We start from the raw sequence: 11,040 nt of genomic DNA, 5'->3' as shown, positions 1-11,040 counted from the left end.
TTTAACGCCCTTTTTCAGCACACGATAGGCTATACACGGCGGCCAGTATTAATGGTGGAGGAAGAACCCGGGAAAAACCCGAAAAGAACCACCGACCCACGAGAAGGCTTTCTCACATACCCACATTGGCTGAATCCGCGACTCGAACCGATGCAGACAGAGGTGAGATGGCAGTGATCCGTAACGGAGAGCGCTTTAGACCGCTCGGCCACTTGGGGCCCCTCTTAGTAGTTGGTATCTGATGCTTGGATCCAAAGGGAGATAATACCCTTTTGCAACGTATAATTTGATAGTGGAGATCTCTCTACAAGTTTTCCACCGGGCAATCGAGAACATTGATTTGGCGTGTGTATCACCAGCTTTGGAAGAAAGATACACTCCGAAATCGCGAACAAGTACCAAGCGTGTAAATGGAGACCTTCCTACAAATCATGATTTTACGTTATTCTAGGCTAATGTAGTTGGGAGAAGCAATATTTTACCATTTTTCCAACCGAGGATGTCCTCGGTCAGAGGTGTGTCCTTGGTACGCTGGTGTGTAATCTCATGAAATGTCCTCAGTTTACACCAAATACAAACGCACACGGGGCCCCTTGTGGCCGAGTGGTCTAAAGCGCTCACCGTTACGGATCACTGCCATCTCACCTCTGTCTGCGTCGGTTCGAGTCTCGGATTCGGCTAATGTGGTTATGGGAGAAAGCTTGCCAGTAGCTTCTCGTGGGTCGGTGGTTCTTTCCGTTTTATTTCCCGGGTTTTTCCTCAACCATTAATACTGGCCGCCATGTATAGCCTATCTTGTGCTGAAAAATGGCGTCAATCCCTGCAACAACAACAACAAACGCACTCCCCCCGATCCGTGGATAGAGATTCTCCATAAGAACCGGAGATTTCCTACATACAAAAACAATCACAACATGGCGGAGAGTAAACAAGAAGAGTTAAAGCTACCGGAGATTTTCGAAGAAATCTGGAGTCTTTACGAATATCTAGATAAATGTGATGAACCAACAAATTCAGATAAAGTCCAGGTTTGCTTCATTTGTCTAATTAGCTTTGTTTTATTTTTAACTCTCCAAGCCTCCTCGCTTTTGACCCACATAATGGCAATGGGTAATGCGCAATTCAGTACAAGTAGTTCGGGCAGTATTCTGATTGTGAAGTAATGGATTTACGGTAATAAAAGCGATTTTCCAGTTTTTTTAAACATTTAGTGAGTGAAATATTCAAGTATGATAAAAAAATCAGTACCTTCTTGTTTACATATTTTGATATAGTCCTACAACGTAATACGTAGTATTTTCGTACTGGTGCTACGTCCACCGGGGTATGTCATATTTACAGAAGACACTCACTCAGTATCAGTAGAATCTGTGACTGTCAACTCTTTGAAAATAACTGAAATATAATGTAATTATCTCAGTTTCTTTAAGGTGAAAAACATTGTATTGTTTCAAAATAAGTCCCTAATCAACTAGCTTAGCTTAGTTTTTGAACAATTGCATAGGTACTGCTTGGTATATTTAACCAGTGATGCATAACAAAATCAGGATGAGCAAGGGATAGCTCAGTATTCTTGCAGGACTGTTATGATTCTATGATCATTAAGTACAAAAAGTTTGATAAAACTTAACAAGTAATCTACCATATATACTCGCATATAAGCCAAATAATTTGGGAAAAATTAAAGGCCTGCGGGGGGTGGGGGTGGCTTATCCATGGGCATGTGCCTAAACGTGACAGTTTTTAAGCATTTTTGTTGATTACTGTAAAGGCTGTAATTCTTGAGACACAATTTGTTTTTTTTAATGCTGTGTCCTAAGACATATGCATGTAAAAAAAAAATCATTTTCACTGATCTGACAGTTATTGAGCTGTTATCAAGTACTATGATTGATTTTGTTATTATTTTGCATGTGCATATTTTCTGATTTCTCCAGCACGAAATTAAATAAAGGTAAATACAGACTTCAAAATTCGCAGGCAAATTGAGTTTACTCAGGTACTGTACATTAGGCTGAACACTAATGTACAGTACTTATGCAGTGCAAAACGTGCATATTATCACTTAAATCCATCCCATTAATCATTGTTTGATCAAATTGCATTCTTCCAGATAACATTTCAGCAAGTCCTTAATAGCTGTTTCATTTAAGTTACTCATTTTCAGTGATATAAACGATCCTACAAACTGAAGTAGTATTTATGAAAAGGTAAGAATGTTTAATTGTACAAGGCACATAACCAGCATAACTAACACGAAGAGTGGTAAGAATAAAGGTTAAAATTTTCATTATAGAGCAACTAAGATCATCACCAGTCTATGTTAGTTTTGTGTTTTGGTTGAAGAATATCAAACTTTCCACACAATTTAAAACTTGAAGTTTTGGCGTCTTGTTTGTTGATAGTTGGTGGATTTGTCTTTCGTTTTCTGACATCAAAACAGGCCAGTTAATCATTAAACCCAAAATTTGCTTGTGTTAAGCAACTATACCAGTACATTGATGTGTAATTGCCTAAAATTGGGAGGTTTTTCATGGCATTTTCAAAGCCTTGTTTTCGCTAAATGTTAATCCATCTTCAGAGTCTAATATGGGCGAAATTCTCAAAGGACACGCGGTTTCTCCCTGTGATGCATCTTATTTTTCCCCAGTTTGTGCCCTGTTTTCATGTTCTGGTCAGCTGTGGCCATGTTGCACAATAGCTAAAGGCTAGTCTTAAATAAACAAGCAAGAAAGACAGCACGACTAATTAAAAGTTAAGCCTTATCGATGCAACTTTTTTGTGAAAACGACTGGCTCTCCATGTTCTACACTACTGTGTTTTACGCAAGCATCAACAGTTGATTGTTAAATAAAGGATTACCAATTTTGTTGAACTAAAGGTACCTAAATTGACAGCCTTATGGTACCGTACATGTGGTAACTACACTACTGTGTTTTATGCAAGCACCAATAATTGATATATCCAACCTTGTTCCTTTATTGTCAACTTGTAAGGCATTTAGTATTGTTTACTATAAAACATATGTATTTTGAATTAATTCTTTGAGGACACATATGCTGCATGGTATGTATTTTCATTCCTTCTTTTAATTTAATGATGGTACTTATCATTTATATATGGGGTATAAAAATGCCAGGTGCTCACTTGTGTAAGTTTCTTTGGTGGGAATGGAGCTACAGCATTCACGATGATCATTCTTTGGATTGAAATTAATTGCCGACAATTTTATTGTTGTGGTTTATTTTTTGTTCTGGTTTATTTTTTGACTTTTGTATTGTTGTAGATAAAAAAAATCATAAATTTTTGTGAATAATGTTAAAGCTTAACATCTTATTTAGTGAAGAAGCAAATTCTTTCTGGTAAAGTAATTATTTTGGTCACGATAATACTCACAGTAGTCAGACATATAAGACCTTGATGCTGATATTTATGTTTTGGGCGTCAGAGTCTTAGCACTAAAACATAAATAACATGTGATACTTCTTACGTGTTGGACTATATTCACAGGTGATACAACAGAAAATGCCTTCCATGGATTGTGTATGATATATCTATTTTTGTAGGACTTTTCTCTTTTAGGAGAAATTAAAATCAAAGACAATGTAATAATCGGGAGTTATCTGCAAAATCGGGAAATATTAAGAAATCAGGAGGTAGGTGTGGAGTGAGACCAGAATGCAGGAGTTTTTTTTTTCTCTTCTGGCATGAGAGTTTACAGGTATGGCGTAAGGTCGCTTACATCCAAGCAAACTGCAACTCATCTTTAACGGTGTTAGGATAATTTTCGAAGGATTATTTCTAAAACTTCATTATTGTATTTTGGAGGTATCATTAAAATGTAGTGCAGTGGTGCCCATGATTCAGCTCTAAGGGATGTACTTCATTCAGTGGAATGTATTAAAGTTAGCATGTGTTCAAACCTACAATGTACATGCATTGGCACTATAATGTAAATACGTTTGGTAGCCAAATTGCGAGCTTTGAATCAAACTGTATTGTTATTCGTTGTGATAGCAACATACCTCACATTGGCTATGATGCATCTTGCTGAGAATGTGATAGCAACATGCCTCACAGTGGCTATAATGCATTGTGCTTAGAATGTGATAGCAACATACCTCACAATGTCTATGATGCATCTTGCTGAGAATGTGATAGCAACATGCCTCACAGTGGCTATCTGCATTGTGCTTAGAATGTGATAGCAACATGCCTCACAGTGTCTATAATGCATCTTGCTGAGAATGTGATAGCAACATACCTCACAGTGGCTATAATGCATCTTGCTGAGAATGCGATAGCAACATACCTCACAGTGGCTATAATGCCTCTTGCTGAGAATGTGATAGCAACATACATCATATTGGCTATCTGCATTGTGCTTAGAATGTGATAGCAACATGCCTCACAGTGTCTATAATGCATCTTGCTGAGAATGTGATAGCAACATACCTCATATTGGCTATCTGCATTGTGCTTAGAATGTGATAGCAACATGCCTCACAATGTCTATAATGCATCTTGCTGAGAATGTGATAGCGACATACCTCATATTGGCTATCTGCATTGTGCTTAGAATGTGATAGCAACATGCCTCACAATGTCCATAATGCATCTTGCTGAGAATGTGATAGCAACATACCTCATATTGGCTATCTGCATTGTGCTTAGAATGTGATAGCAACATGCCTCACAATGTCTATAATGCATCTTGCTGAGAATGTGATAGCAACATACCTCATATTGGCTATCTGCATTGTGCTTAGAATGTGATAGCAACATGCCTCACAGTGTCTATAATGCATCTTGCTGAGAATGTGATAGCAACATACCTCATATTGGCTATCTGCATTGTGCTTAGAATGTGATAGCAACATGCCTCACAATGTCTATAATGCATCTTGCTGAGAATGTGATAGCAACATACCTCATATTGGCTATAATGCATCTTGCTGAGAATGCGATAGCAACATACCTCATATTGGCTATCTGCATTGTGCTTAGAATGTGATAGCAACATGCCTCACAGTGTCTATAATGCATCTTGCTGAGAATGTGATAGCAACATACCTCATATTGGCTATCTGCATTGTGCTTAGAATGTGATAGCAACATGCCTCACGGTGTCTATAATGCATCTTGCTGAGAATGCGATAGCAACATACCTCACAGTGGCTATAATGCCTCTTGCTGAGAATGTGATAGCAATATACATCATATTGGCTATCTGCATTGTGCTTAGAATGTGATAGCAACATGCCTCACATTGGCTATAATGCCTCTTGCTGAGAATGTGATAGCAACATACATCATATTGGCTATCTGCATTGTGCTTAGAATGTGATAGCAACATGCCTCACAATGTCTATAATGCATCTTGCTGAGAATGTGATAGCAACATGCCTCACAGTGGCTATCTTCATCTTGCTGAGAATGTGATAGCAATGTGCCTCACAGTGGCTATAATGCAGTGCTGTCCAACCTTTTTGACACCAAGAGCCACTGAAAAATGTTTTTCTTGAAGCCGAGGGCTGCAGCAGAAAACTGAAAAGCAATGACTGTATAGCTGCTCAAGCTCAGGCAGGCCATTTAAAATCAGCCTGTGGACTGCGGGTTGGATAGCACTGCTATGTTGCATCTTGCTGAGAATGTGATAGCAACAGGACTCATTTGTTCTTCGTTATAATATTTGTGCATATTTAGAAGAAACATAGTTTTATATAACCAGTAAGTAGTTTGATTTAAACATTAAGTTTTATCTTTTCCCTTAAGAGAATATTGATACAGTACTTTATTTATTATGAATTTATTAAATTTATTTTGACCTATTTAATTTTCATAATTTGTAGATAATGGGAAGAATGATACTAGATAGGGAATACATCATTTTTGTGTAGCTTGTATAGAAATTTGTTATGAAGGATGCGACAGTTTTGAAATCTGAGAATATTTCATTTAAGGATGGATATTCTTGCCTATTCAAATTGCTAACTAATTTTTAAAAAAATAGCTGATAAACTGAATCTAATATTTGTTGCATACAAGTAAATAACATTTTTTATAAAGCTATTATGATTTTCACAATTTGAATTTTTAGCTTTTGAGAAAAAAATCTTTCATAGCACTTAAATTTTGATAAATGCAAGGAAAGTTTTAATAATGCTGAACTCAGTTTCTCCATAAGACTTTTCCTGCAGTCATGCATTTTCTATACTTTATTGATTAAAGAATTAGATCCAGTAAATCATGTCCAAACAAGTGATTTAAGTGCATCAAAGCCATGGCTTCCAGGATATTTGCTTTACTATGGTAGCTTGAATCTCCTTAGAAATTAAAAGAGTATGGTCTTAGTGAAATGTTGCTTGTCTGCATTGATGTGTCGGTGAGCTGTGCACTCTTGTTGTAGTTTTTGTTCTACAATGCCTTACCAGTTTGACTGGCAGAAGTTCTAGAGAGTAGGTACTGAATATATAGCTGATTCTGTGTTACAGCTGGTAGGTCTGGATATCACCAATATTTTCTTTTTTAACAATTATTTATGGTATTGATGGCCATATGTTTAATTATGGGCCACTCAGTCACACCTAAAATGGCTGGGGCCCTTGGAGGATGAGTTCTCACATGCACTGGTCTATAGATACAGATCACTCACACATCGTGTCTCAGATCAGGGCTTGATTCATCAGGAATTCGCCTGTGTAAGGATAAGCACATCAGGTTTTATCCCAGTTGGAATGCACCTATGTAAGGATAAGTACATCAAGTTTTATCCCAGTTGGAATTTGCCTGTGTAAGGATAAGTAAGTCAAGTTTTATCCCAGCTGGAATACATATGTGTAAGGATAAGTACATCAAGTTTTATCCCAGTTGGAATGCATCTGTGTAAAGATAAGTACGTCAAGTTTTATCCCAGTTGGAATACACCTGTGTAAGGATAAGTAAGTCAAGTTTTATCCCAGTTGGAATGCATCTGTGTAAGGATAAGTACATCAAATTTTATCCCAGTTGGAATTTCCTTGTGTAAGGATAAGCACATCAAGTTTTATCCCAGTTGGAATGCACCTATGTAAGGATAAGTACATCAGATGTTATCCTAGTTGGAATGCACCTGTGTAAGGCTAAGTACATCAAGTGTTATCCTAGTTGGAATGCATCTGTGTAAGGATAAGTACATCAAGTTTTATCCCAGATGGAATTCGCTTGTGTATGGATAAGTACATCAAGTTTTATCCTGGCATCCATCAGACTCCCTGTGAACTGGCAAATTTAGCAGCACATTGGGGACAGGTTACTTATTGTTGCGTTTAAAATATAGTGTTCTTGGGGAGGGGGTATATTAGTTTTAGTTGTGTAGTATCTGTCACTATTGCAAGAATCCCTCTTTCCACCCTGTTCTGTTATCCCAAGTATAGTTTTGTTCTAGGTTTTCTAGAATTTTTCTGCTAGTAGGAGAAAGGAATCATGAGTTTGGACATGGGGAAGTTGTGTCTCAGACGACATAAGTAGACACTCGTGACTGAGTACCTGGAGGATGAGTTCTCACAGGCACTAGTCTATAGATAGTGGGCCACTGAGTCACACCTAAAAGGTTGGGGTACCTGGAGGATGAGTTCTCACAGGCACTAGTCTATACAGTGGGCCACTTGGTCACACCTAAAAGGTTGGGGTACCTGGAGGATGAGTTCTCACAGGCACTAGTCCATACAGATCACTCACACATCGTGTCTCAGTTCAAGGCTTGATTCATCAGCATGGATACCTAAGAAAGCTTTCCAGTAGCCTTTTGTGGGTAGGTCATTCTTCCCAGAATTATCTTGAGTTCTTCTTCAGATAGAATGTCCATATATGTATAGCCTATCATGTGCTGAAAAATGTGAGCAGTCTGTAAATTTGTTTACAACAAGAACTTCCATTTTGACAGTGTTGGGGACCCTCTGGCAAGAATCAGGTTTGAGATCTTAAACTGATGAAAGAAATTACTTAGTTTTGTGCATTTTATATATCTTTGATGCCTTTTATTTTTAAAATCATTGCTGAGGTACAAACAAATGGTATGCTGTGTGAATACTATAGAAAATAAATATTTATAACCAACAAATGCACAGGAATAGATTTGAAAATGATTCCATAGTTTTGCACTGTCCTCCTAAGCTAAAAAATTATCTGTTACAATATGTGATATGATATTATAAGTCTTGGTTAAGACAGAAGTACCCATTATAACTTTTTCTAGAAAAATATATACTTTATTTATTGAAAAATCTCTGCAGGGATAGGTGGTAGGGGTGGAATGTGATTTGTCAGTAGCAAGTGTGCATATTTGCGAGGAATTCCATCTCAGTTTTGATTAATGTAGTTATTGTTTGAGGACACATTTTAGTACTGAAACATATTTCAGATGAAGGTCAGACATGTCCTTGACCTTGGCAAGAAAGCAATCCAGATGGTCAACCAGCTGCATTTGTTTAGTAACAATGAAGACATTGACGAGGTTGCTACAAATGAAATCAAGTAAGTAAATTGCATTTAACCGTTAACTATGATCAGGTAAGTAGATCTTATCAAATAGTCTTCATATAAATAGTACCATATTTACCATATATATTGGGACACCATATTTGTTGGGACACCATACATTTTTTTGTGCACTGTATATACTGGAACACATTTTTTTTTTTTGAGTTGTAAGTTGTGGGACTCCTTTTATATCATTTGAAAATTATGTCAGAAAATGCATTCAAACTTATATTTTATTTAATAAAATATTAAACCATTTACATGAGATAAATCACTTTATTCCATTGCAGCATTTTCTCATCAACCCAACTTTTCTGGACACGTATGATCCCTACGTTTGGTGCATGAATATTTGTTTAGCTTCCTCATGCCATGAAAAATTATCACAAAAATCACAATGACTAAAGTAAGATTGTTTTTTTGTGCACCAGTCATGCAACTTCTCACTTTTAAACCCCTTCTTATTGACAGTCCATCCAGGAATGTGAATAAAGTACACCAGAGTTTCATCCATGTTGAAGATCATATTGCCTGTGAATTATCGTCTTCTTTTCTGGCCTTCACAAATTCATCAGATGATTTTTCTTTTTTTTTTTCTCTTCTACAAAACTTATGGGAAACACTGGGCCATCAATTTCCATGCATGAAGTTTAAATTCACCTGTGTAAGGCTAAGTGCATCAAGTTTTATCCCAGTTGGAATGCATCTGTGTAAGGATAAGTACATCAAGTTTTATCCCAGTTGGAATTCACCTGTGTAAGGCTAAGTACATCAAGTTTTATCCCAGTTGGAATGCATCTGTGTAAGGATAAGTACATCAAGTTTTATCCCAGTTGGAATGCATCTGCGTAAGGCTAAGTACATCAAGTTTTATCCCAGTTGGAATGCATCTGTGTAAGGCTAAGTACATCAAGTTTTATCCCAGTTGGAATTTGCCTGTGTAAGGATAAGCACATCAAGTTTTTATCCCAGTTGGAATGCACCTATGTAAGGCTAAGTACATCAAGTGTTATCCCAGTTGGAATGCACCTGTGTAAGGATAAGTACATCAAGTTTTATCCCAGTTGGAATGCATCTGTATAAGGATAAGTACATCAAGTTTTATCCCAGTTGGAATACACCTGTATAAGGATAAGTGCATCAAGTTTTATCCCAGTGGGAATGCATCTGTGTAAGGATAAGTACATCAAGTTTTATCCCAGTTGGAATGCATCTGTGTAAAGATAAGTACGTCAAGTTTTATCCCAGTTGGAATGCATCTGTGTAAGGATAAGTACAAGTTTTATCCCATTTGGAATTCGCCTGTGTAAGGATAAGTACATCAAGTTTTATCCTGGCATCCATCAGACTCCCTGTGAACTGGCAAATTTAGCAGCGCATTGGGGACAGGTTACTTATTGTTGCGTTTAAAATATAGTGTTCTTGGGGAGGGGGTATATTAGTTTTAGTTGTGTAGTATCTGTCACTATTGCAAGAATCCCTCTTTCCACCCTGTTCTGTTATCCCAAGTATAGTTTTGTTCTAGGTTTTCTAGAACTTTTCTGCTAGTAGGAGAAAGGAATCATGAGTTTGGACATGGGGAAGTTGTGTCTCAGACGACATAAGTAGACACTCGTGACTGGTGTCATCATAAAACCAAAGCAGTATACTCCATTTTCTCACCTTTGGCAGCATGTATGGAGATTTCCTTTTTTTTTTATCAGTATTCATAAACCTGCTTAAGCAATTAGTTTTGATCACAATTTTTGTTTCTCATCGTTGTGACCCAACATATTTTGTTTGAATGAGCCAAGTAAAGTTTATGTTCTTCCAGATACATGCTTCTTTCTGCTCTGATGGGATATATTACACAGAAATGCACCATCAGAGAGAGAATAAAGGTGGCCCAGGAATCAAAGGTAATAATACATCATTAATGTTATATGTTTAGTATCGATTTATTATGCTAGAATGGTTGTATAATAAATATCCCGTGGACATGGTTACATGCTAGATGCGATTATGTAAAATATTGTGACCTATGTGGTATTTGACTGGACACAGCCTAATTCGCTTATGTACAGTGTCTATTCTGGACTGAAGGTAGCAGGATTAATGTTATTTTGTTAATTCTTTCCAAAACAATTAAACAAATGCACAAAAAATTCATCTTATTTCAAGCCTCCATCTTGTTTACTTCAGTAAGATCTGTGGACAATATGCCTGACCTGTGGGCAGTATACTAGATATGTGGATAGCAGATTAGATCTCAGGACAGTATACCATATTTATGGACAGTATACCTTATATGTGGACAGTATACTAGATATGTGGACAGTAGACTTGATATGTGAAGAGTTTTAGATCTGTGATGAGTTTACTAGATCTTGTAACACTATGCTAGATATTTGGACATTATACTATATCAGTGGACAATTTTCGAGATCTATGGACAATATACTAGATCTGTGTGCATTGTCCTAGATCTGTAGAGAGTTTACTTGATTTCTTGACACTATGCTAGGTATTTGAACAGTATAC

The 11,040-nt window shown here is 37.0% G+C and overlaps 1 protein-coding gene across 1 annotated transcript in view; it reads left to right on the top strand.

The window, feature by feature from the left end:
• The first annotated feature begins 667 nt into the window (after positions 1-667).
• Positions 668-11,040, top strand: part of LOC149792021 (immunoglobulin-binding protein 1-like) — a 37,239-nt gene continuing 26,866 nt past the window's right edge. The window contains exons 1-3 of the mRNA XM_089970513.1: positions 668-1,028; positions 8,402-8,514; positions 10,334-10,418. Of these exons, the coding sequence (XP_089826639.1) occupies positions 915-1,028; positions 8,402-8,514; positions 10,334-10,418 (312 nt within the window). The 5' untranslated portion in view covers positions 668-914. The remainder of the gene's footprint in view (positions 1,029-8,401; positions 8,515-10,333; positions 10,419-11,040) is intronic.

This window comes from Sinohyriopsis cumingii, chromosome 9 (genome assembly GCF_028554795.1).
Source record: "Sinohyriopsis cumingii isolate HCF-2022 chromosome 9, ASM2855479v2, whole genome shotgun sequence".
NCBI lineage: Eukaryota > Metazoa > Mollusca > Bivalvia > Unionida > Unionidae > Sinohyriopsis > Sinohyriopsis cumingii.
This window is presented reverse-complemented; position numbering and strand designations above follow the sequence as displayed.